At 46.0% G+C, this 27,636-nt stretch overlaps 1 protein-coding gene and 1 long non-coding RNA gene across 3 annotated transcripts; one reads left to right on the forward strand and one right to left on the reverse strand.

Moving 5' to 3' along the window:
- Window positions 1-1,565: 1,565 nt before the first annotated feature.
- On the reverse strand, window positions 1,566-16,597 carry EPCAM (epithelial cell adhesion molecule). The gene is made up of 9 exons (XM_077485624.1): window positions 16,211-16,597; window positions 9,256-9,357; window positions 8,419-8,662; window positions 6,969-7,031; window positions 6,814-6,877; window positions 5,283-5,384; window positions 4,836-5,024; window positions 3,613-3,654; window positions 1,566-1,856 (listed from the first exon to the last, which is right to left on the reverse strand). Exons 1-9 carry the CDS (start codon window positions 16,284-16,286, stop codon window positions 1,815-1,817), a joined length of 924 nt encoding a protein of 307 aa, XP_077341750.1. The 5' UTR covers window positions 16,287-16,597; the 3' UTR covers window positions 1,566-1,814.
- On the forward strand, window positions 14,289-26,766 carry LOC143987095 (uncharacterized). Of its 2 annotated transcripts, none has more exons than XR_013276596.1 (2): window positions 14,289-14,588; window positions 26,398-26,766. It is a non-coding gene; the product is annotated as an uncharacterized LOC143987095 (long non-coding RNA). The 2 variants fall into 2 exon arrangements; XR_013276597.1 differs by having other exon boundaries at window positions 14,289-14,497.
- The last annotated feature ends 870 nt before the right edge of the window (window positions 26,767-27,636 follow it).

The following is a 27,636-nucleotide window of genomic DNA, read 5'->3' on the forward strand; positions in this document are numbered from 1 at the left end:
ACAGCCATCTTTATCAGCATTACAAATAGGACTATCCTTCAGTAGGTGCACTTTTGCAAATGGTCAGGTTACTGCAAGGGGGGGGGGGGGGGGGGTGGTGTGAAGACCAGATAGGTCTGGACATTTTTCGCTTGATAGTAGCCTCTTTTTCTGGTACCTAGGTGGCTGGAAGGCAGCCCACAATATGTTGAACGCTGCAAGGTGTCAGCCTGGTGTATGGGTTAGTGCAGGTACTCCAGCCTTGTTGGAGGGGGTGTACAATTGCAAGCACCTCTATGGCTCTCCATGATGTCTGCTGGAGAGAGTCTTCAGATGCTTTATGGAGAGCCAAAGGGGGGGTGGGTGCCACTTTCAAACCAGTGTCCTTCAAAAATGTCCTTGGTAGCCTCCCCTTGAGATTTGGCTCCAATCAGGCCTCAAACTGTGGTCTAGCACCATTCCAACCCTGTTACACTTGTTTAGCTCCAGGCTTTTTGTTAGATGAATTTTAACTGAGCACTTTATATAGCAGGATAATCTAAGCATAAATCAGACAGGTGTTCCAAATTCTTTTAAAAATGCTTGGCTCCATGTGCCGAGCATTAGGCTGGCCATACATGTTCACTTTTCCTTTACCCAATTGGAAGTTGTTTCCTTTAAAAATTATGTTCTTGGTAAATCTAGAAAGGAAAAACAAAATCGTACAAGAAAATTGAACATGTATGGCCAGCCTTACCTATTCATGGGAGAAACTGAATCTGTCCCACTGCAGTGTGTGGCAGCCCAATTATGAACTCACATTTGGGTTTATGATCAGCTGTATTATACCCCTCTCCATTAGCCGAATGGTGTAGTCTGAGTTAAAGTGGAAGTAAACCACTTTTTTAACTTTTACCTACAGAAAGCCTATAATAAGGCTTACCTGTAGGTAAAAAAAATATCTCCTAAACCTGTACGGTTTAGGAGATATTCCCCTCGGGTATGCGCCGCTGACTGCAGCGCGCATGCGCACAGGGGGTTCTCTCCGCGAAAATCCGGCAGCGCTCGTCCGGCCGGATTTAAATCTCCCCGCGCGCATGCGCGGGAGTGACGATATCGCGGCTCCGGCCACTCACAGCGCCGGAGCCGCGATACCCGGAATAGACGCCGAGGGAGCATGTCGGCTTCCTCGGCCGTGGATCGGGCGAGATGTCGGGGCCTCGTTCTAAGGTAAGTATTTCATAATGAGCTAGTATGCGGTGCATACTAGCTCATTATGCCTTTTGCTTTGCAGGTTTAAAAAAAAAAAAAAAAAAAAATAAATAAATAAAAAAATGCGGGTTTACTACCGCTTTAAAATGGTTCTCACTCCAACGTCCATGTTTAAAAAGTTTTTTATTGAATTCAATGTTACATTTAAAAAAAAAATCCACTCAATACAGAATATTTACAAGTCTTTAAAAAAGTTGCATCTTAAACATTTCCCCCCCCCACCCTTTTACAAAAGCCCTTTGGAAAATCTTCAGCCATTTGCTTGAAGAGATGAATCTTGATCTGACAAAATAGAACTGGTGGAAAAGGACTCAGTCCTTTAACTTTCTATTTAAAAAAAAAAAAAAAAAACAAACTCATACTTCACAGGCTCACATACTACAAGAAACGAGAACAAAAAACAGTCAACATATGCAGGTGCAAGATGAAGTCTCCTGGTATAAATATTCTCCAAAGCTCTATACATTCAGTTTTTAATTCCAGTTACACAGCTTGCACGATTTCATGATGAACCTAGTATGCAAGTGTTCATCACACCAGTCACATGGGTCCCTGAAAGATTTGATTTAGCTGAACTTTCAGATCTACGAGTTGAGTTCTTTTTGCATTTCATTCATCTCCTTCATCTGAAAAAAGAAATTGGATGTTAGGACTACCAGCATGTACATGTTAACTAGAATTTATGCAAATTAAATCCATATGCGTTATAGTGTATAGGAAATATACAATTACACACACACACACACACACACACACAGTAGAACTGTCTATAGAAGATAGCGGTGTCCAACTTATGGAGTAAACTTTATTGTTGAGGTTTCTGATGTTAGATTAGTGAGTAGAATCCTACAAATCCTTAGTTTTGCCCCTGGCCAACAAGGCATCCAGAATTATACAATATATGGAGCCATTTGATCCAAACTGCATATAGACATTTGCCATCAGTAGATGTAAATTGGCGTAGAGTAGTTTTAAACAAATCTGAAGCAATCACTTATAGTGGTTGTAAACCTCAGACAAGGGGGGGTAGGAAACCTACTTCTATAGCAGGAATATGCAATTATCAGACCTCAAGTTGTTGACAAGTCCATGAGGCCATAGCAAGACTGACACAAGCATGACACCCAGAGGCATGATGAAACTTGTAGTTTTGTAACAGCTGGAGGTCCACTAATTGCATATTCCTGCTCTATAGTATACTCATTCTCAATTTAGAGCACCGAGTGCAATTTTTGTCTGCTGCCCCCTGCCATTTGCACAAGTCACTTCTGACGAATTTTCTTGACACTGAGAAAAATGTTGTCAAGGGAGGGATCTCCAGCTGATTGACAGCCCTGGCTGGCTGTGAGAAAGGGGGTACCTACCCTCCAATCAGCTCTACTCACTGAGCTCTGCAGAGTAACTTCAGATCCCCTGCCCTCATCTCAACCGACAAGCAACACACACACACACACACACACACACACACACACACACACACACACACACACACCTCTGCCTCCCCCCACTGTTATATTTGGCACGGGGGGGGGGGGGGGGGTAGCAGGGAGCTGGCTGTGAAGCCATAAAGAGTCACTACTAGTTTCCCTTAGACAAGATGGTGGCAGTAGCACCCAATCACCCTTGGATTAGGACACTGCTGGATACCTGGATAGGCAAGTGCCCCAATATTAAAAAAAGTCAGCAGCTACAGTATTTGCAGTTTCCAACCTTTCTGAAAGTCTGGAGCTCTGCTTTTAAAGAGGAAGTAAACCCTGATGAGTTACTTCCTTTTGTCTCCCTGCAAAGGTAAAACATAATGGACTACTATGCATTGCATAGTAGTCCATTATGTGTCACTTACCTGACACAAGTGCCAGCAATGTCACCGCTTGCCCCTGTAGTCTGGAGCATCCATCTCGGTGGGTCTCGCTGCTCCACCGCTGTCATTTGGAGAAGCTGCGATGACGTCACTCCTGCGCACTGGAGCCGCCACTCGCAACATATCGCTGTTGACAGCGGCACGCTCAGTGCGCTGCTGTCTACAGTGCATGCTCCGTAGACAGCGGCATTTGTCTTTTGGCAAATCTCCTAAACCATGTAGGTTAAGGAGATATTTCTTGGACCTACAGGTCAGCCTTAATCTAGGCTGACCTGTAGGTCAAAGTTGGTTGTAAGGGTTTGTAACCACTTTAACTCAAATCATATGCCGGTGAGGTGTGAAGATGCCAATGTGTTAAAAGCTAGTTTTTTTTTATTAAACAGTCCAGCAATGCATGTCAACTCCCCATTTATATTCAAACTGTACCCCTTTGTTCCATGTGGATTTGACGGTTTTTACCATCCATAGACAAAAAAAAAAAAAAACTTTAGATTTTCCAACATAGTAAAAATTGTACTTACTTCAGCCTTTTCATAGCGTCCCCTCTTCCTCCTGGTCAGAACCTGGAAAATATAAAAATAAATTTAAGCTTTGTAAACCTATTTCAGTACATCGAGTGGAGAATCAACATGGGTTACCCAGAAAGTTGTAGTCAGGCTGGTAAAGCTTTACCTAAAGACCTGTGGTACTATGATTTAGTTTGGCTTGATTACCTGTAAAATAGCAGTCCATATTTCACAGGACATGCTGTGATGTACATGACATTAGCACCAATAAAGGGATAGACAAGCTGAACATTGTAGATGGCTTAAAAGCAGCACTTGCCATTCCTTGTACAAGCAAGTTTTTTGTTTTTTTTTTTTAAATTACAGGTCAGGCTCGTGGACAGTGCTGGGAATTCTTGAAAGGGATTGTAAAGTTAAGATGTGGGAACCATTATCATTGCTCAAGTGTTCCATGTAGATAAAGTTGGCAACCAGTATGAGAACAAAGTGCAAGTGCTTCATAGGCAGATTTGCATTGTGGGGGGGGGGGGGGGGGGGGGGGGGGGGGGGGGGTGAGACCTTGCTGACCATCTGCATGAAAAGAACACATTGTGGAATGGGGGGGGGGGGGGGGAGAAACACAAAATGATGCATGGCCAGTGAAAAAAAAAAAAAAAAAAACCCTCTTGGTAAATATTAGCACTTCAATTTGGCTACATGGGTCAGGAAAGTCAGGATGAAGCCGGAGTCAGCAATGGCAGCCAAGCAACAACATTTTGAAACAAAGGCAACCCATTCTTAACCAGTTTAGGCTACATTGCATGCTTTATCCTTGCTAGACAGCACTGTCGCATCTTAGACCCTAAATCATTGCTAACCAACAGTGGAGGAGCAGCATGTCATTCAGGCAACCATCAGCACATGTGCATGCTGCATAGTCCAACTGGCTCCCAGTCCTGAAGCATTTATAGCTAGAGTTGGGCTTTTTCTAGGTTTGATACAACAGGCCAGAATTTTCTGTACCAACAATTGCAAGATTAGGACAAAACCCAAATTTACATGACCAGAATCTAAATACAGTTGGACAATTTCAATGGCTAAGCTGGAAGATACATTAGAAATCCTACTATAGCTGGAATATTTACATAAAAAAAAAAGTTTGTCCCAACTGGAAGAATAAACTATATACTTCTCTAAAAAGTTAAAGACTAGCGTGATTTATCCAGTTTCAAACAACTTTTAAACTCACCAAGACTTACTATTCCAGCAATAATTGCCACAATCACCACCACAATGACTGCAATCACACCCGGGGTCAGATGCTTCATGCTGATTTCATGGGGCTTCTCATCAATGTAATAGATGACAGGCTCTTTTACACCAAAGCTCTTGCCATTGACCACAAGTTGAAATGGCACATCTGACGTAATGATGGGATCTCCTTTGATCTGTATAATGGGAGAAAAAAAAATTCAGCATTGGCCTATAGTTTAGTGTGAAACTAGAGAAATAACATTTTTAAATCTGACATGCAAATCAAGATTGATTTAAACAAAGCAACGGTTGCTCAATCAGAAAACAGCAGTGTATATTCAGCTTGACAGCATTGCAGTTCTAGAGTTGTCCATTGGGACTGTTCAAACTTGGGTTTAACTGTTGTGGCATGTCACCATTGTGGAAATTGCCTACCCTAGGTCTATACTTACATCTTTCTCCATGTAGTAGCCAACATCAGCAATGTCCACATCATTAGCTTGTTTCACTGAAGAATTCTGCTTTAGATCAATGTAGATAAAGTTTTCTTCAACCTACAGAAAGAATTGGAAGCATTAGAATGATACTAGCTCAAGCCATCTAAATATGTGAACATTAACATGTAAACAGATGGGTGGGTTAAGCAAGTCATTTAGAAGACACAAGATGGTACCACTCAATCCCTGTACAAATTCTCAATTTGTTAGCATGGCCAACAATAGACATGAGGCATTTTGCTTAAGGTGGACTCATTGGATCATATGGACCAGTGGATTTTGGGACCTGCAAAGTAAAGCTTTGTGCTCAAAGTTGATTAGGTTGGAAAAGAGCAATGGGCCTCCTAATTGGGTCAGTTTGCCTGTGTTTAAGGAAATTAGGGTTTAGAATAAATTAAAATCTAGATTGCAGTGTGGCCAAGTGGTTATCATTTCTGCATACCAACACTAGGGTTGTTGGTTTGAATCCTGACTGCAGTGCTACCTGCACAGAGTCTACATTTTCTGTCTGGGTTCTCCAGTTTTCTCCCACACTCCAAAGATATGCAGTTATGTCAATTGGCCCTGTATGTATAAATGCATGTTAAGGACCTTCTGATTGTAAACTCCTTGAGGGCAGGGACTGATGTGAATGTTCAAGATATTTATAGTGCTGTGTGAATGGACAGTGCTATATAAATACATGCACTATAGGATGGGGAGGATATATGTAGGCATGCAATGAGAAGCCATCATGTTTAGGTATTGTTTCCTTTGTGTGAAATCCCTGGGGTTCCTGCCAGTCCCTCCACTTTCCTGGTAAAAATTGACCACACTACAGAGAACATAGTGGTCAGTTCTCTAGCTATACTGGGAACTTCAGCTGCTCTCCAATAATCAGACTTGCATTTTGTAATTTAGCCTAGTTTCACCCTGCCCAACTGGGTTCATGCAGGTTAGGCCACAAGTTAAGGCAGCCCCATTCCTTGAAAGCATTTGTGCAGCATAGCTTTCCCCTAACATGCTATATGTCATGCTGTAGAGCACCCTTCAGAATAAATGGCTTTGCACCAATGTAACTGCAGCATAGCACTAAACAGTACATTTTCAGCCCATTCACACTACTGTGTACTAGGGTTAAGGCAGCTCATAGGCTTCCTAATGCACCAAGCATGGTTCGTGTACGGTTTCTGGCAGCATGCTGCAGGGCAACACATCAAGGTGCACTGGTGTGTCCTACCCTCAGCAATGACAAATGCCTGTAGCATGCATTACTCCAAAGCAATGTGAATGGGCCTTCAAGGTTAACTTACATTTTAAAATAAATCTTGAAGCAAAAAACTGTTGACAGCCACTCACATGGTTCCAGAAGCAAATAAAAAAAAAATAAAAGCAAGCCAGAATGTTTTCTATAAAAGTGATCGAAAAGTTATGGTTGAAATGAGGATAACAGTCACAAGGTACAGTTGTAGGATTAAGGTCAGTCAAAGTATGAATAGCAGCTTACCTCAATGCCATCAATGTATTTTGCAGGCAGGTTATATCTGGAAGTAATCAGGCTTTCTAGGGCCCTGTGGGGGAGAAAAGAGGAAAAAAAAAAGTTTTACAAGTGTCACTTTTTCATAAAACGCCCACACAAACACACATGACTGCAGCACTTACCCTTTAATAGCACCATCTGCCACTTTATCAGTGTCATTGCGTTTCATCTCAACCATCACCCAGCTGTAAAGAGGAGATTAAGTGTTACAAAATGGAAGTACACACACACACGTAAAACCAATTTAGCATGGAAATGCCCAGTAAGGGCTGGATTTAGACAAGAGCACAAATGACATACCCAGAACACCATTATACAAATTTTAGGAGCAGTTACCCGATATTGCAAAAAATGAACCCAACTTAACAGGCCAGGAACAGGCTGCTTCAAAGTCACCCTATACCAATTACATATGCTACCTTTAAGTATTACAAGTATTCTAAAACTTAGGGTAGACCCCAAAATATTTTCCTTGTGAATGCCAAGAACCAACACCTTCCTACAACATGGCCTCCCACTAAATTTGTGACCTCTTGCTTTGGTGTTTAAAGCAGAATGCCTTAATATTGACCGATTTCTAATCCTTATGCCGTTAGCATTTGTATAGGAAGGTAGGTTACATTGACACTTAATATTTCATCAGTTATGTTCTAGGCATTGGTAAAGGTCCTACATCCCAGGAGTCTCCATAAGGGGTTCTCAGCTAACCACGCCTTTCTGCCTATGTGCATGAGGCTACAGGATAATTCCAGGAAGTAAATGCTACATGAATTTTCTGTTCTTACCCAAGATGGCCACTTACCACTGCCATCAATCTTCCCCATGAGGGGAGAGCAACTTCTTGTGCACAGCGCTGGATCAGTTTGGCTCAAGTGTAGGGTTGTGGGACTGGGGGAAATCCTGGACATAGGTTCTTTTACCTTAATGCAGAGAAAGCATTGAGGTAGGGAAACTGTACGGCTTTAGAACCTTTGTTTCTGGTGCTCAGATGCAGTGTAGCTCTGCTATAAAATCCCTGACATGAATACAGATCACAAATGGCAACTTCAGACTACAGAGTCCATGACGGAGAAAGGGGAAGAACCACCAAAGCCTGCACCTTTGCATACAAGAGGGCAATGGAGGCTTCCAAACTTTGAACTCAGATGTTTTCAAGACCACCAGTTTAAATTAAGCCTAGGGTCACACTGATGCAATGTGGGAAAAAGGCAAATCCCACAGCACATTGAGAAGTGCGCCCTGTTTATGTGATCTGTTGCAGGTTTCAACACCACCCTGAAAGTTCTCAGAGTGCTGTGCAATTACCAGAAACTGATTGTATGAGTGGAGACCCATGCGACCAGATTCAGTTGTGGAAAATTAAATAGCATCTGCACCATTTTGGTGCAGATGCTGTGTGATTTGGGCAACAAACTGAATGGCTCAAATTGTGCTGCACAGACATTGAATGCGATTTTAACAGTGCGATTCTTTTACAGATCACATGCAGTGTCTGCCACACAAGTGTGAACCCAGGGTAAATGTCAATTGTAGGATATGTACCCCCACCAGCTCCAAAGACCCATTACTTACAAAGTTCTAACCAGCTCAGAACACTTCCAGTTTTTGTCTCCTTTGTCGGTTCTTCTAACTCCAGCTGAGTTAACACACCAGCATGTGTCTGTGTTGTTGCACTGCCTTGCTTTAAATGTGCCATTATCCTCACAGTCTGGATTGTACAGCCCATCATTGTCAACTAGAGCACTTGCAGGTCTCTGTCTTTTTCCAGACTTTGTTGGAATGCTCTCTCTCTTCATTAGCCAGCATTTGGGTACCACTGGAAAATGCAAGTAAAGTGTCAGAACACACAAGTCAGACATTAACTGAAAGCTGAAAGGGGGGGGGGGTGTGACCAAAATTACAGAATACAGCACCATACATGCTAAAATGGGAGGTAAGGGATACAAAAAGGCAATAGGACAAGCAGTGGTATACAAGCATTGTATGCTTTATTCTGAGAAGCTCAGAAGCCATTTCAAACCAATACATGTAGATGTGTCAAAACTGAATCAACTGATTGGAAACTCCGCAAAAAAAATAAATAAAATTATAGGGGACTCCAGTAGGAGTGTATGTTCCATTCCAATTAGCAGCACTGTGCATTTTGTTTTAAACTATTTTGAAAGAAGACTTAAGACTGCTTTGGTTCTAAAAAGTTAAAATTCGTCCCCAGCTGCAGTCACTAAAAGCAGGGAGGTGCCAAAATAAAAATTAAATTCTAGAGCCGTCAGCCATTTCACTTCTATACTGGGGAAGCCGTTAAAGAAAATCTAGCTTCTATCACTTCACAAAAGCAAAGCAAACAGCCTGGTGTACTTTTACAAAGCTATTGGTCAAAAAAAAAAAAAAAAAAAAAGTTTTGGTACTTACATTTATTACAGTCCACCGGCTTCAAGTCTGTACCTAACTGAATGTTTGGTCCAGTACCATCCGCGTCACACTTTGCATTTACAAGGGTCTTACAGTTGCAACCTAGGAGAAAATAAATGCAAAATTAACATACAAGATGACAGAACACAACTTAGTTATGAGCACCTACCATACAAGTGTAGGTAGGGCTTAAAGTCATGTAGTATCTAGTGATGACAAGCCTTTAGGTGTTGACAGTGGAGTAATATAACTGCCATTGCCAAACTGACTTGGTAGGTGCAAGATCAAGGCCAACATTATTTAGGCCTAAAGGGGCCATCAAATTTAAAGTTGGGGGAGGGGGGGGGGTAATATTCCCCTCCTAGGAGCCACAGGTGCTCCATAAAAGCTGCCAATGGCTGTACAGGGGTAAACAATCAGCATCCAAGGGCATACATTATGTCTGCACTTCTATGCATTTGCACATTTAGACAACATGCAGCCACTGATTTCTGTGGGTGGCTGTGTATAGCACCTGGGACAGAGTAGGGAAGTGTACCCAAATTTGTACATCATACAGCCCCAGGCACCTGCTTGCATGAGGCCTACAGCAGACCTGAACACTATTTGCACATGGAAGTTCATTCATCCAGACACCATGGTGGTTATTTACTGAAGCTGGAGTGCAAAATCTGTTGTAACTACATAGAAACAAATCAGCTTCCAGGTTTTATTGTCAAACATTAAGTGAACAAGCCAATGATTAGGGATGAGCTGAATTTCTAAAGGAAAGTCATAAAATTGCTTGCGGCTGTAATTTAAATGCATTGCTGAAGCCCGTAATATACATTAAAAAAAATAAATTGAAGGAACAGTGTGGGTCGTCGCCCAGTCCATTATGGTATGGATATGAACAAAAAAAGTGGAGTCCCCCCCCCCCCCCCAAATTCATACCAGACTCTTATCTGAGCATGCAACCTGGCAGGCAGCAGGAAAAAGGGAGACAAGAGCCCTACCGTACTTCCTGAACACATGCCCTCAACATGGGGAGGATTCTTTGTGGTACCCCTACAAAGCTTGCTCAGTGGTTGTGGGGGGTCTGGGCAGGGGGGCTTATTAGAATCTGGAAGCTCCCTTTAACAAGGTGCCCCCCCAGATCCCACCCCCTCCTGCTATGCAAATGGGTAGGGGTACATTGTACTTCTACCCATTTCAAAAAAAACTGAGTAAAAAATTGTCCATAAAGTCATGGCACTGACAGTCCCAGAGGAGAAAAAAAAAAAAAAAAAAAAAAGACCCTCCACTGCAGTTGGTGGGATGCCACCCATGGAGGCAGAGTTTGTTTTCCCCTCAGGACCGTCAGCACCATGACTGAAGATGGATTTACTTCATGGCACACCAAGGAATTGCAAAAACCTGCCTTTTTACTTTGACACTTTTTGGTGACTAGGTAGGAATACAGTGTACCCGATACACATTCACATATGGGGCAGGGATTCCCCCCCCCCCTGCAGACCCACACCCAACTGGGCAAGGGTTGTGGGAATGGCCCCTTCCCACCCCCACATCAACATGGGGACAAGGCGCTTTGGGGGAACCCAAAGCACCCTCCCCATGTTGATGGCATGTGGCCCAATACAATTCAGGAGGGGGGCCCATTCTCATCCCACTTCCTGCCAGGTTACATAATCAGCTAAGGGTCTGGCATGGATTTTGGGGGACCCCCCACGCCTTTACTCTTGGTGCAGGGTTCCCCTTAGCAACTTCAATGCACTGCCTGAATATATAGTCTACAGAGTATTACACACAGCCACATCTAGCTCAAACTATCCACACACGCCATGCGAGCAGCCTTATATAGTGTGGGGGCATGCACTTAGTCATGATAGGCAGGGTGCCGTTGGCCAACTGTGGCTCTCAGCAGCGCATGCTGTGATTGGCTAAAGCATGCCGTTCAGGTGCACACTGGCCAATCATCCTGCAATGCACTGCAATCTGGCAGTGCATTATAGGGCGTTCCGCTGCACTCAAATTTCCCATGAACACTGCATATTATTCAGTGAACACTGGATGTTTGAGTTGATCAAGCTGCTCCCTACTCACACCTGACAGAGGTCCTAACCTTAAAGCGGGAGTCCACTGGGACTCCGTGTTTTTTTAAAAGCCAGCAGCTACAAATACTGCAGCTGCTGACTTTTAAAATAGTGACACTTACCTGTCCAGCGCGCCCGTGATGTTGGCACCCGAAGCCGATCTCTAGATCGACACTCGAGTGCTGCCGCCGCTATCTTGGGTATGGGAATCAGGAAATGGAGCCTTTCGGCTTCATTTCCCGGTTCCCTACTGCGCATGCGCGAGCCGCGCTGCGCAATGAGGACGGTCCCCGCTGCCTCTGGGATCTGTGTGTTTCCCAGCAGGCAGCAGGGCACTTGCGGAAAGGGGCGCAAGTTACGCCCCTTTCCGCAGAGAGCTATCCCGGAAGTGGGTGCAGTTACCTGGATTATCCAGGTAACTGCACCCCCCTCCCCCTGAAAGGTGCCGATTGTGGCACCGGAGGGGGGGGGAGGGTTCCGATGAGCGGAAGGTCCACTTTAGGGTGGACCTCCGCTTTAACTTAAAGTGGAGTTGCCCCCCAAAAAATAAAACTTCTTAAAAAAAAAAATCAAAAAAAAATAATTGGCAAAAAAAAAAATTTTTACTCACCTCTAAATACCGGTTGCTAGGGGGTCCCTCGTAGTCTGCCTTCTTCATTGCCCGGGCTGGTGACATCACTTCCCCTCGCGCCGCACATTCACCTGGGACCTGTCACGTGTCCCAGGTGACTGTACGGCGTATCACGGCGCCCTGCGCCGCTCGCGCATGCGCAGTGGGTGCCCGGCTGTGAAGCCACAGCCGGGTGCCCACAGTATGCATGACGGCGCCGCGAGCGGAGCGGGGAGCTTCGTTCCCCCGCATCGCTGGACCCCGGGACAGGTAAGTGTCCGATTATTAAAAGCCAGCAGCTGCAGTATTTGTAGCTGCTGACTTTTAATTTTTTTTTTTTTAGGGGGTACCCCACTTTAACCTCTAATGCCAAATATAAAGTCTAAGAGATGAATGTTAATTCCTGGAATGCCCATGGCAACGTTCTATGGTGGCAAGTCACAGCCATTTGCACTTGAGCCTTCTGATTTTATTTAACCTTGATCACAAGGGGATTCATTCACTATGAGCTGACAGAACATTGTGCAACGTCAAGCAACTGCGTTACTAGGAAATTCTGAAACCATTACAGGAATCTGTTGGAGGAAAAGACTGGCACTCTGGCCCGAGAAGTAGATTCTCTGCCATAACAAGGCCCATGCACAAACCTTTATAGCCCATGTCACATTCCATGTCTGTATGAGGAGACCCCCTCATGCTGTACTTACACCTGTTATACAGAAAAATTAAGCCACCTGCCCACCAGAGGATCTACCCCTTCCCAATCCTATACCAAGATTTAGCAAGACTCCATAGATCTTACTATAGCCTCATCCAGCTTGCCTTCTTCCCATACTGCATCCTGGTGCCATCTCTTCCATTAGGTAAGAGACAAACCCAGCCACAAAAATTGCTGTGGTCCAGTTCTGCTCACGTGGCCATTGTCGTCAGCTGTAGACACGGGTCAGAATGGACACCCTGACCGGTCCAAGGTTGTGCAGCCCCATACCCAACAAACTGCTATGCACTTTGTTCTGACACCTATATCAGAACCAGCATTACCTTTCAGAAATTGATGTACAGCAGCTCTACTGGTTTGGACTGCACAAGCCCACCTGCATCAGTGAGCCTTGACCGGTTACGACCAGTTTCTATTTTTTTCCCCCTCTTTAAACCACTGGTCGGTGCTGGTCACTGCAGACCGGAAATATCACACAAGGAGCCGCAGCTTTGGAGTTGCTCTGACCTAATCATTCCACATTGGCCAAAGAGATCAAATCATTACACTTGCCAATTTTCCAAACACATCAGCTTCCGGGACACGTTCACTTGCTGCCCAATGTATTCCACCTACTTTCAGATATCATTGGTGAGGTGGTCAAGGTTATTCACTTCACTGGTCACATCATGGCTGATGTGTAGATGGATAGAAGTGACCACTACAAAGCTCAGACCTGACATCTCAAAATCCACCCCCTTGCATCAGACGAAACTCCCCAAATCCACCCCCTTGTATCAGACGAAACTCCCTTCTACCGAACTGAAAATTTGGTTGTCCAGAATAACTCACAGTCCCCTTTGTGAAGGAAACTACCAGCCACCCCCTCCCCATCATTCCGATTCAATACCATTCATCTCAAGGACCTGGGACAAGCATGCAGCCAGCGAGGGCTGAAAACCCAAACCATGGACACCACATGCCTGGTCCAGGAACAAAGGCTACAAGAGTCATGAGAGCCCTATGCAAGCTAATCCTATATACCAGTGATGGGGAACCTTGGCACTCCAGATGTTTTGGAACTACATTTCCCATGATGCTCAGCTACACGGCAGAGTGCACGAGCATCATGGGAAATATAGTTCCAAAACATCTGGGGTGCCAAGGTTCGCCATCACTGCTATATACACTCACACAGGGAAGAGTTAGATCCTCTGGGCGGTCCTCTTCATTTCCTGAGAAATGTCCATACAAGAAGGGGGACTCCCCATAGTAATACATTACAGGGGCCCCGCCACACAAAAGGGCACTACATTGGGGGGCTGTCCACACACACACACACACACACACACACACACACACACGAGGGCACTACATTGGGGGGCTACCCACACACACAGTACATATGGGGGCACCCACACACGGGCACTACATTGGGGGGCTACCCACACACATACACAGTACATATGGGGGCACCCACACACTACATTGGGGGCTGTCCACACACACACACACACACACACACACACACACACGAGGGCACTACATACCCCCCCCAGCACCTTTACAGTCCAGGTTTTACCTCATGTGAAGCACATTGACGCCCCTTCCCTTTACAGGTCTGCCCTCCATTTTCCCAGAAGTGGCCCCTCATGCAAACAAAAGCAATGACGGAGGAAAACGGCTCCCCGGTGTCACGGCCACGCCCTGTTACGTCACTCAGGTGTGTAGAGGGACAGGTGAGGACAGCCCACCCCGGCGCCATCTTGTCAGAGCCGCGCCTCACCCTCCATAGAGAGCGGGAAGAACTCCATTATACAACTCCCCGCACACCGATACAATGTACCCACCGAGAGAAAACAGGTACACATCTAAAAGAAGCTGCTACAATTTTATCCACCGAGATAAAAACTTTACAATAAAATACAATGTATCCCGAGATAACAGTCACCAGGTACGTCACACAGTCCGCTTATAACAAATTGTGAACCCCAAGTTTTAGAGACAGCTCTAGGCTACACCCCACATCTGCTCGGTGGAGGAGAGGCCCCCCTAGAGCGGACCTCCTCCTGAGACCGCCAGGTGTCCCTTCTATCAGCACTACAAGTCCCAGCAGGAGAGCCAATGGTGATCGGACATTGGGGAGGACTCCTGTACCAGGTAACAATCTCATGACTCAAGTCCTGATGCACCCCCCCCCCCCCCCCCCCCCATCAGAAGTGCCCATCCAGTGGGGACCCCTCTGAAGAGCTCTTCTACAGATCCCGTTGAATCTCTTCCAATAACGGAATATTCAGCCCTGACCTTCCATCGGGTAATGTCCTTATCAGAGAGTTTGTTGGCCTTGTGACACCGCACCTACACCGACATAAATCACCTTATCGCCCGATAACGTATCTCTGATTACAGAAACAATGAAACAATCACATCCTAAACAGCCGCCATAGAACACATAACAGTCTGCCTACCAAGAGCCCTATCGGTGCCAGACAGTTCCTGGACTGGGCTTTACATCCTTCCACATTACCAGTCTGTAGACCCCCAGGCCACCCACATTACCAGTCTGTAGACCCCCAGGCCACCCACATTACCAGTCTGTAGACCCCCAGGCCACCCACATTACCAGTCTGTAGACCCCCAGGCCACCCATGGTCCATGCCATGCACTGAAGCCCAGGAGTACACATGGATTCTTTTCCTTTGAGACTAATAAAGTATTCTCAAACTGATCCATGGCAGGGTCTGGTCTGTAGACCCAAGCCACCCATGGAACCATGCCATGGTCTTTGAAGTCCAGCCTAAAAATCGATCAGTGCCATAGCAAGATCCATAGACCCAAGGTCTGTAAAGCCCAGCCTACCAATTGAACTATGCCATTTCATACATAGGTTGGACTTGAGCCTTTTCGACCTCACCCACTATGTAGCTATGTCTTTAAACCACCCCCATGAATCCATTTCATAGGCTTTGAAGCCCAGGCTACCAATGCCATGGTCTGTAGACCCCCCAAGCCGCCCATGGTCTTTAAAGTCAAGCTTAAAAATGGATCAATGCCATGGTCTTTAGACCTCCCAAACTAACTATGAATCCATGGCATATTCTGAAGACCAGCGTACCCACAAATCCATGTCATGGTCTGTAGACCCACCCAACCCCCCCCCCCCCCCAAGCTACCCATGGATCAATAGTTTTGAGCCTGGTCGGGTCTCTGCCACCTACAGACACCCTTCTACCTCTAACAGATCGAGTAACCAGGGCATGCTGGCACTTGTGGTTCCATTTGGAAGCACAACCCAAGACAGCCTATGATTACTGGAAGCCCTAAAGTGGACAGATCGGTCAATATGAACTAGTCTCTGTAAAGAGACCTCAGCTTCTAATATGGGTGGACTCGCTGGGAGTTGTAGTTTCACGAGACAAAAACAAAAATAAGGGGGGGGGGGGGGGAGGGTCTTCCTGAACTTATCAAAGAAAAGCCATGACCTGTAGGTGATCAGTGGCCTCATGAATGAATAGTGACCCCGTACAATGAAGAGAAGCCCCCATAGGTCCTCCTCCCAGGTCTGGAGACACTTACTTTGGCTCAGAGCTTGTCCCAGGAGGGTGAAGCAGAGCAGGGCAGCGGCCAGGCTCAGCATGCTGGAGGTCTTCATGGTGCGATGGTGGACTTCTTGATGTCCTACTCTTTTCAGCAGTCCTCACCCAAGTCACTTCCTATTCCTCCTCCCCCTAGACCAGGTCAGACCGGTCGGACAGGTCCTTGCCTTATTCACAAACAAGGACGAATCTCTGGTTACACCTGGATACCGAGCACAGCCCCCTCCCCCCGAAACCAGCGCCGTGCACAGGAGACCGAGCAGAAGATAAAGACTCCCGAATCACACACAGCCGCTCCGATACTCCCGATCAATGTCCTCAATGATCCTTGGCTGGAGGTGAACTATGAAGATCTCCTCCTTCTACTCCACTAGTTATATACAAGGGCGGAGTGACGTCACTTATTACCCAGCGAAACTTAGTGACACACCTGGGGCAGGGGGGCGGGTACTAACCTGGCTTTGTCATAGAGATCCTGTGCTGGATGATGTCATGGCCCCGCCCACCGAGAGGGAAACTAGGACTGTCACTCATTAGGAAGTCTCAGTTTCTGCAATTTATACAACTAGATCCAAAGTCATGGGAAGTCCCAATCTTAGATCTCTCTATGACAAATCTCCTAGAATCTCTTCTTCTGTGTCACAATTTTTTGGAAAATGAAAACATTATAGTATAACTAAAGGAAAAACTTTTTTTTTTTTTGTTTTCAACAGAGTGGAGAGGGATTAGACCCCCTGTCAGTTTTTTATTGCTGTCTGGTACCCCATTAGGAAGATTCATCCTTTCTATTTGTCCTATTTACCATTATCTTTGTAAGTAAAAGAAAATCCCAAATTTTGGGTTGTCCCCAGAAAAGTAATAGAGGGAGAAATCTTCCACTGATCTGGAGACCTGGGGGACCCCAAGAGATTCCCTTCCTTTGCAGGGATTTCCTCTCACTTCCTGTTTGGCTATGGGACAGCAAATCTTCACAATCCGACAGAAGGCAAAAAAATATATCTGGCAGGGGTTTCAACCCTCCCTTACTCTATCTAAAATGAAGAAAATATTTGGCTTATAGTTCTACTTTAACTGCTTTCTGATTGAATAACAGATAAACCTCTTCTGTGCCAGAACACATGTTAGCAGTGGTGGCTGGTGCTCCATTTTGGTGGGGGGGGCAACACAATCCACCTGCCACCCCACCCCTCACCCCGGTCAGTCCCCCACCAAACCCCCTCTCCCCTATCGCTTGCTAGTTCGTTCTTCCGTCTGCCCCACCAGCCCCGCACTTACCCCTGCGGGAAGCGGGACCAGGGACCAGGGGAGTCGAGCCGAAGCCAGGCCCATCTGAATGACGTGGGAGGAAGGAGAATGGAAGACTGTGCTTCTCCTCTCAGCTAAACATGTCTCAGGACTTGCTTCCTGATTGGCCTGGGAGGAGAATCAGGAAGACACTAGTGAATATTCATTCACCATTGTCACACAAGTGGGTGGGCTCTGCACCCCAAGTCCACACTTTTTGAAGCCTCAGACTCTAATCACATGCTTCGGAAAAGGAAAAAAATACCCATTGGAATCCATGCGTCCCACGCCCTGCATGTAAATAAGGGGCGGGCAGGTGCATGGATTAGAGGGCGGCGCCCCTGCGCCCCGTATAAACAGGCCTCCACTGGGTAGTAGGTACACTAGGTACATGATCTGGCACTTCCGGGTAAGGGGGTGAGTGTGCTGCTGGCGACGCGGCCATGCTGTCATTAGATACAGCAGATGTCGATCAGCAAGTGCCAGCCAATGGATTATCGCCAGCACCTGCTGATTGTCTGGAATTTACACAGGACAGAGCCCTGCCTATGTAAACAAGGCAGAGCTGTGTCCTGTCAGCAGGGAAGTCATGGATTTTCTTTCCCCGCAAAGCAGGGAATAAAATCCATCACATCGGTTATTAAAAACAGCACACATAGTACACCAAAACACTGGCTAGGCACACATTTAACCCTTTGATTTCCCTAGACCAGCCTTTCTCAACCTTTTCAACACAGAGGAACCCTTGAAATAACTTTCCAGTCTCAAGGAACCCCTGCTAAAAATGACTAAGTCTACAACTCAAGATACATTCATGTGATGGTCAATGGTAAGCATGCCCCTTACACTTGTGGTCACTGAGAAGAATTACCCCCTTACAGATAGCTAAAAAGATCACTGGTGTCACTGGAAACTTATCTGAGAGGCAGAGATTCTCATTTCTCAAAGAACCCCTAGCAACCTCTGGAGGAACCCTGGTTGAGAAACCTTGCCCTAGATGTTTACCCCCTTCCCAGCCAGTGTCACTAGTACAGTGAAGCCCCATACACACTATTAGATTTTATGATGATTTTTTTCCTTCAGATTTACCAAAATCATATAATATGAGGTCTAACCTTAGGTGTTTCAATTTGTATGCAATCAGGCAGGCCCTTCTACTACATGGTTTTGGTAAATATGAAGACAAAAATCAGCAGAAAATCTGATGTGTGTATGGGGCTTTAGAATCACTGACAATGATCTGACGTTCACGGTGATACCTCACATGTGTGGGATGATTGGTGTTTGCATGCGTGTGAGACCGGCACACACATTCACCTTTGTGTGCGAGCACAGGCGACGGGGGCATTTTCATTACCGTATTTATCGGCGTATAACACGCACTTTTTTCCCCTTAAAATCGGGGGGAAATCATGGATGTGTGTTATACGCCGATCCCCCCGCCGATCTGCGCTGTCTGTGGAGCGCCGCCGACATTTAACGAGCTGAGCCGAGTGTACTGTGTACTCATCTCCGCTCTCAGTCACGCCCAGTCCCGCCTCCTAGCCTTTACGTCCTGCCATTGGCCCGGTGTTGTGTCCATCACAGGAGCCAGGACAAGGGGCGGGACGGGGGCGTTACTGCGAGCAGAGCCGAGTAGCTGAGTACCCTCGGCTCGGCTCGGTCTATGTCGGCGGCGGGAGGAGCCGAAGATATTGACGGCAGTGGCGGGAGGAGCCGAAGATCTCGACGGCGGCGGCAGGAGAAGCCGAAGATCTCGGCGGCGGCGGTAAATTTAAAACTAACCATGCTGCAATTTTGGGAAAGGCTGCAGGGGGACAGTGTAGGGCTGCAGGGGGACAGTGGAGGGCTGCAGGGGGACAGTGTAGGGCTGCAGGGGGACAGTGTAGGGCTGCAGGGGGACAGTGTAGGGCTGCAGGGGGACAGTGGAAGGCTGCAGGGGGACAGTGTAGGGCTGCAGGGGGACAGTGGAAGGCTGCAGGGGGACAGTGGAAGGCTGCAGGGGGACAGTGGAAGGCTGCAGGGGGACAGTGGAAGGCTGCAGGGGGACAGTGGAAGGCTGCAGGAGAACAGTGTAGGGTTGCAGGGGGACAGTGGAAGGCTGCAGGGGGACAGTGGAAGGCTGCAGGAGAACAGTGTAGGGTTGCAGGGGGACAGTGGAAGGCTGCAGGGGGACAGTGGAAGGCTGCAGGAGAACAGTGTAGGGTTGCAGGGGGACAGTGGAAGGCTGCAGGAGAACAGTGTAGGGTTGCAGGGGGACAGTGGAAGGCTACATTGATGGGCATTTAAAATGTAAGGTTTTTTCCTTAAACTTGCCTCCTAAAAGTTTTTTCCCTTAAACTTCCCTCCTAAACTTGGGGTGCGTGTTATACACCGGCGCGTGTTATACGCCGATAAATACGGTAATTAATTTTTCTTTTTACACTGACGCTTGAATTTTTTTTCTTTTTGGTCACTTTTGTTGCTGTAAGAAGGATCAAACATCCTTTGTGACAGTAATAGGCAGTGATGGGTACTCTTTATGGAAAGATCCGGGATCTATAAGACCCCAAATCCCTCCTCTGCCTTTAATAGCATTTGACCACACCAAGATTGGTGTTTAAATGCTTTTGATTTTTGAAAATGGTGCCATTTACATCCAGAGAAACTGGAAGGGATTTCAGGTCATCATTTCTGGGTTACCATAGCCCAGAGGCAAACAAAGCAGTGGGAAGAAATGGGCAAGCGTAAGGATTTGAGTGACTTTTGACAAGGGTCAAATTGTAAAGACTAGAGTTCGAGGGGTCTCCAAACAAGGAATCCAAACTGCGGCCTGGGGCCAGATGCGACCCTTTGCTTGCCTTTATCCAGCCCTTGGGGCACTTTTCCTTCTACTGGTACAAGACACTATTCGTCCCACTGACATCAACAATGGGGCACTATTTCTCCAATTGACGCCAACGATGGGGCACTATTCCTCAAACTGACACTAACTATGGGGGCACTATTCCTCCCACTGACACCAACGATGGGGCACTATTCCTCCCACTGACACTAATGATGGGGCACTATTCCTCCCATAGACGCTAATGATGGGGCACTATTCCTCCCACTGACGCTAATGATGGGGCACTATTTCTCCCACTAACACCAATGGTGGGGTACTATTCCACTCACTGACACCAATGATGGGGCATTATTTCTCCCACTGACACCAGTGATGAAGCACTATTCCTCCCACTGACATCAATGATGGGGCTCTATTCCTCCCACTGATACCAGTGATGAAGCACTATTCCTCCCACTGATACCAGTGATGGGGCTCTATTCCTCCCACTGATACCAGTGATGGGGCACTATTCCTCCCACTGACACCAATGATGGGGCACTAGTCCCCTGACACCAACAATGGGGCACTATTCCTCCCCTGACACCAACAATGGGGAAATATTCCTCCCACTGCCGCTAATGTTTGGGCACTAATCCTCCCACTGACACCAAGATGGGGCACTATTCCTCTGACTGACACCAATGATGGGGCACTATTTCTCCCACTGACACCAATGATGGGGCACTATTCCTCCCACTGACACCAATGAGGTACTACCAAAAAGCAAATCCCCTCAAAATGGCAGGACTTTTCAGGCATAGACTGTGAAACTTACAACGTACATATAAAATCATACAATCACTTTATTATGACAATTTATCAAAAAGTATACACATTATAAAAGAGATACACAAATATATTTTCTAGTGTGCAACCTAGTTACATACAACCAAACTTTTTCAAAAAAGAAGAAAATTCTTTTCAATGTATATATATGGCATATCTGTTACATCATCACATATGCACAACCAACTGAATCAATAATCTGCATATGATATGTCCTACGCGTTATGGAGTTTTCTCCTTCCTCAGGGGTCCATCGTTTATGCAGGTCTATGTTATTCAAAAGTCTGATCTAATATGATAAATAAGAACACACATGTACATGTATATAGACCTTGTTGTTTTTTTGATTTTTACTGACACCAATGATGGAGCACTATTTTTACCAATGATGGGGCACTCCCACTGACGCTAATGATGGGGCTCTATTTCTACCACTGACACCAATGTTGGGGCACTATTCCTCTCACTTACACAAATGATGGGCCACTATTCCTCCCACTGACGCTAATGATGGGGCTCTATTTCTACCACTGACACCAATGAAGGGGCACTATTCCTCTCACTGACACCAATGATGGGGCGCTATTTCTCCCACTACTGCCTGATACCAATGATGGAGCACTATTCCTCCAACTGACACCAATGATGGGGCACAATTCCTCTCACTGACACCAATGATGGGGCGCTATTCCCCTCTCTGACACCAATGATGGGGTACTATTCCTCTCACTGACACCAATGATGGGGTACTATTCCTCTCACTGACACCATTGATGGAGCACTATTTCTCCTACTGACACCAGCACTAGGGTACTATTCCTTCCCCTAATACCAAAGATGCATTGTTTAATCCCACTGACACCAGGATAATTTATACTCCCAATGGCCACAGTCCGGCCCCTGTGAAGTCTGGAGGACAGTAAACTGGCCCTTTGTTTATAATGTATGCAGACCCCGTTCTAAATGTTTACAGCACTATGTAGCTTTTGTCTTTGCTTTAATGTTGTAACCCTGGGGGAGTGGAGAATATAAGGCGCCTGCTATACAAAGGCATTCTGACACCTTTCTATCAGAACCAACACTATCTTTTTTAGCAATCTGAGCTACAGTAGCTCTTGCATTGGATTGAACTATACAGGCCAACCTTCGTTCCCCACGTACATCAGGGAGCCTTGGCCTCCCATGACCCAGTCGCTGCTTTTCTGGTTTTGCTTCCTTGGACCACTTTTGGTCGGTCCTGACCACTACAGACTGGGAACATCCCACAAGAGCTACACTTTTGGAGTTTCTCTGATCCAGTCATCTAGCCCAGAGGTTTCCAAACTTTCTAAACAAAGGGCCAGTTTATTGTCCTTCAGACTTAAGAGGGGGCTAGACTGTGGTCATTGGTAGCAGAAGAGGTCCTCATGTCAGTAAGAATAAACAATGCCCCATACTTAGTGTCAATGGGAGGAATTGTGCCCCATCGTTGGTGTCACTGGGAGGAATTGTGCCCTATCATTGGTGCCATTGGTCCCATTTGTGTCATTGGTCCCATTGGTGTCATTCGGAGGAATTCTGCCCCCTCATTGGTGTCAGTGGGGGGAACTATGCCTCATTGTTGATATTAGTGGATGAAAATAGTGCCCCAAGGGCCGGACAAAAACAAGCAAAGGGCTGCATCTGGCTGCATATTGGTGACCACTGCAATAAAGCCTCTGTGGGATGTGAAATCAACTGTTTCTACTTATACCTCTACATCTTACATTATACAATACTGACCTTTGCAGGTGTTCTGTCAAAGTAGCCAATTCATAGAAATCTCCAATCACGTCACTTGTGGTTACAGTAAATTGTGTAGACAAGTCCGTTTCAACGGAACTCTGTTGAAAAGTCCTTCGGAGTTCAGTCCGACAAAGTCCGGCCGTGTGTACACGGCATATGTCCGCCCGATACTAACCAAAAACATGGCTGCCTCCGAGGCGGCAACAACTTTTTCCTCCTGATGCCCCGTACACATGATCTGAAATTCCACCAGCAAAAGTCCGATGTGAGCTTGTGGTCGGAAATTCCAACCGTGTGTATGCTCCATCGGACTTTTTCTGGCGGAATTCCCACCAGCAAAAGATTGAAAGCAGGTTCTCAATTTTTCGGTCGGAAAAAGTTACGATCGGAAATTCTGATCATCTGTACCAATTCCTACGTGCAAAATTCCTAGGCATGCTCGGAAACAATTTGACGCATGCTCGGAAGTATTGAACGTCATCTTCTTGCTTCGTCGTAGTGTTGTGTGTCGGAAGTTCAGAGAACTTTTGTGTGACCGTGTGTATGCAAGCCAAGCTTGAGCGGAATTCTATTGGAATATCCATCCACGTTTTTTCTGACGGAAAATCCGATCGTGTGTACGCGGCATCAGTTGCTGTTCTGTCATAACAGCAAACTCTTCATGTACATGAGTGTACATACTTGCCGGTGTTGTGCCAAAACAGCAACTCATCTAAATCTCCAATTACTGATGCTTTACAGTAACCACAAGTGACATGATTGGAGATCTCGATGAATTGGCTATTTTGACAGAACATAGGCACCTTCCGTTCCCCGCGCCAAGACAGACACTAGGCCTGTGGGAGCAGTGTAAATGAGTCAATCAAAGACACAGATTGATACACCACTTGTTTATTTTCTGGTATGGTACATTATTACAGTAAATACAGTGTAAAAAAACAGGATATGACCGGGCAATGTTAAACCAATAGAGATTGTCCACATATAATTTTACCATAAATAGGGGACAGACCCATCTACATGGACCCATCTTATACACCCCCAATACACCCCCAATCTGTTATCTCTAATTATAAACACACACCAGCCAATCTGTGTATGGCATTGATACTTCAAATATCTCATAATGATAGACATATCACAAGCTTTTTGTTACTTCAGATGGACCACAGCGTCTAGTCATCTTGCCACATTACTGCTCAGTACCCCAACTTCCTCTTTTCTTTACAGACATTTATTGCTTAATATTTTAATTAAACCTATGGCAAAAGGTTTCTCTGTTTACCATTTCAGCTCCGGAAGAATTTACCCCCTTCCTGACCAGACCACTTTTTGCGATTTGGCACTGCGTCGATTTAACTGACAATTGCGCGGTCGTGCGACGTGGCTCCCAAACAAAATTGGCATCTTTTTTTCCCACAAATAGAGCTTTCTTTTGGTGGTATTTGATCACCTCTGTGGTTTTTATTTTTTGTGCTATAAACAAAAAAAGAGCGACAATTTTGAAAAAAACACAATCTTTTTTAACTTTTTGCTATAATAATAATCTAATCTAATAAATATATAAAAAAACTATTTTTTTCCTCAGTTTAGGCCGATACGTATTCTTCTACATATTTTTGCTAAAAAAAAAAATTGCAATAAGCGTTTATTGATTGGTTGCGCAAAATTTATAGCGTTTACAAAATAGGGGATAGTTTTTGGCATTTATATTTATATATATATATATATATATATATATATATATATATATATATATATATATATATATATATATATATATATTTTAAATGGAGGCATTCAGCGATTTTTATCGTGACTGCGACATTATGGTGGACACATCGGACATTTTTGACACATTTTTGGGACCATTGTCATTTATACAGCAATCAGTGCTATACAAATGCACTGATTCCTGTGTAAATGACACTGGCAGTGAAGGGGTTAACCACTAGGTGGCAGTGTAGGGGTTAAGTGTGTCCTAGGGGCGTGTTGCTAACTTTGGGGGGGCGTGGCTGTGTTTTTACAGATCACTGATCTCTGCTCCAATCACAGGGAGCAGAGATCAGTGTCACTGTTGCTAGGCAGAACAGGGAGATGCTTGTTTACTTTAGCATCTCCCCGTTCTTCCTCTCTGTGAGGCGATCGGGGGTATCCCTGCGTCGATCGAGTCTGCAAGACCCACGACCGGACTCACGGAGCTTCCTGCGGGCGCGCAAGCGTACCCCCGCCGCCTCTTAAAGGACAATGTACAGGTACGTGATTCTGCCTGTACGTGCCCTTCTGCCGACGTATATCGGCGTGAGGCTCCTACATGCTCACTAGAGCGCTGAGCTTTGGAGGGGTGGGGAGCGGCTGTCTCAGCCTCTTAGTGGCTCGATGAGAGGCTGAGACGTCTATCAGTCCAGGCACCTCACGGATCCAGACTTCCAAAGTCAGGATGACGCATGGCCTGGACTGATCTTGGTGACGTCAGCAGAGAGCAGACGCTCTCTGGTGAAAATGGGTCACAGGAGTGCAAAACTAATTGCACTCCTGTGACCCTTAGGAGAAGCCCAGCCCAACAAGCCTAGGCTGGACTTCTCCTTTAAGTCACATTTAGAGCACAAAGTCAGGTGATTATAAAAAGGGTCTCTACCAAATCCTTCCAGGATGTGCTAAAAAAACAAGTCTGATCTACGGAGGCCCCACCTCACAGCCTATAGGACTTAAAGGATCTGCCACTGACTGTTTGGTTCCAGATACCACAGCATACCTTTAGAGGTCTAGTGGCATCCATGCCTCAACAGGTTATAGTTGGTGGTCACAATGTTATGGCTGATTGGTGTATACTCTTTTGTATAACACTACGTATGATCAGGGACGCTATCAGAAATCTTTGGGCCACTTACACAGCTTTAGGCCTGGGCCCCCCAAAGCCTGACCACCAACATTCCCCAGGACTTGCTCACGAGCCATCCCACCGAATCCACACACCAGCCACCTCACCTGTATGCACTCAGCCCCCCCCCCCCCCAATCCTGTATATATGTCAGCGCCCCCCCCACACACCTGTATATATGTCACCCCCCCCTCACACACCTGTATATATGTCAGCGCCCCCCCCCCCCCACACACACACCTGTATATATATCAGCTTTTAGGAGTGCTGGATGTATATAAGATGTAGAGGGGTTACAATGTTGGGGGTTTCTGAGGCCCTGTCAGGCTGGATGATGCCTCATGATTTTTATTGGCGGCCATGCCTATACTTGTTACAACCGTTCTGAGCATCATTCTAGCAGATATATTATATGCAGAGGACAGCTTTGTTACTTTATGTATGTACTATTTTCCCACTGTTTCTTTGCTGTACAGAATGATCGTTCATGTAGTTAATGCGGAGCTCCACCCAAAAGGGGAAGCTCCACTTGTCTCCCTCCTACCTACTTGATGTCTGTTTACCTGTTTTGTCTCCATTGTAGGGGCCCCAGAGCATTATTTGGCCCATGATGCTATTAAGACGGCCCTGGCTACAAGAGCCTATATGGAAACCAGAAGAGGGTCTGGGAGGCTGGAAGAGCCGAAGCTGCTTAGCAAGTCCAAGGGGGCTGAAGGAACTCCTGAAGTCTTGGGGACCAGTGAGCAAACCCAGGGGGGCTGGAGAATCCTGTTAGGGCAAGGAGTAGGCCGGTTCAGCAAGGAACTGCAAGTCAAGGCAAAGTAGGCCTAGGAGCCAGATGGCTTGGCATTTTTTCATTTTTTGGAGAAGAACCCTTGTAGGCGATCTTGTGTAAAAACTTTTATTTTGTTTCTTTTAATAAAAACGGGTTGCCACCCCTTGTACCTGATAACTGACTGCCACCTCAATGTTACAATGGTAAAAAAAAAGATTCATTATAATTATTTGGTCGTGATGAGCTGAACGTATAGGGGTTCGGACGAGAAAATGTTTCCTGCTTGTCCCATTGGTTAATATCGGATTAACTGTGATCAGGCCTCAAAAGGTGTACTAACGATCAGATTGCCGTACAATTGCTTCGAAAGCTGTATTTTTTGTACAATTTTCTGATCCCAGAACATTGCAAAATGTCTTTTTTTTTTTGTTAGAACTTTGTTGAAATGTTACAAGTGACGATAACCCCAGTCTGCGGCACTCCTGAGCCACAGCCGCCTGATTCGGCCTGTGACAGATTGCATAGCTACCCAACTTCCCTGCCACGATTGTGTGGGGTGGCTTCACGGGAAGTGGGGAGGAGAGAGAGAGAGACGGCCAGAGCCTGCGGCAGGCTGCTGTTACAGCCATGGCCAGAGGAGAGCCCAGGATACAGAGACACTGTGATTGGCTGCAGTGCAGCCTGGGGAAAGAGAAAAACTGCTGGGAGCCACCTGGAACTATGAGGGATGTAGTCTCCATGAGACAGCCTCTATTATGCAAAGTACTGTATGAATCAATATGCTAAACAGCAAAGGAGAGGACTCGCCCTAATAGAGGGGAATCACTTGGGACTTATGAAGCATTCATCATTCCCCCTCCAGACGGGGATGGGAAAATTTCCCAGAGGAACAGGTATAAAGAGACCCCAGACGCTAAAGGGGTTGTAAACCCTTGTGTTTTTTCACCATAATGCATCCTATGCATTAAGGTGAAAAGCCTCCTGTCATGCAGCAGCCCCCCAGGCCCCTCGTTTTACTTACCTGAACCCGGTCTTTCTCTCTCCAAG

This window comes from Lithobates pipiens, unplaced genomic scaffold, assembly GCF_037356315.1.
Source record: "Lithobates pipiens isolate NorthernLeopardFrog02 unplaced genomic scaffold, aLitPip1_a1.2 Scaffold_18, whole genome shotgun sequence".
In the NCBI taxonomy this organism is placed as follows: domain Eukaryota; kingdom Metazoa; phylum Chordata; class Amphibia; order Anura; family Ranidae; genus Lithobates; species Lithobates pipiens.

What these genes read in the sequence shown, in the direction of transcription:
- EPCAM (XM_077485624.1), bottom strand. Translation starts at nt 16,286, where the DNA reads ATGAAGACCTCCAGCATGCTGAGCCTGGCCGCTGCCCTGCTCTGCTTC. An exon ending in GCCGGTGGACTGTAATAAAT is followed by an intron (nt 8,663 to 9,255) that starts GTAAGTACCAAA and finishes TGCATTTTCCAG; the next exon opens with TGGTACCCAAATGCTGGCTA. An exon ending in GCTACTACATGGAGAAAGAT is followed by an intron (nt 5,025 to 5,282) that starts GTAAGTATAGAC and finishes CCCATTATACAG; the next exon opens with ATCAAAGGAGATCCCATCAT.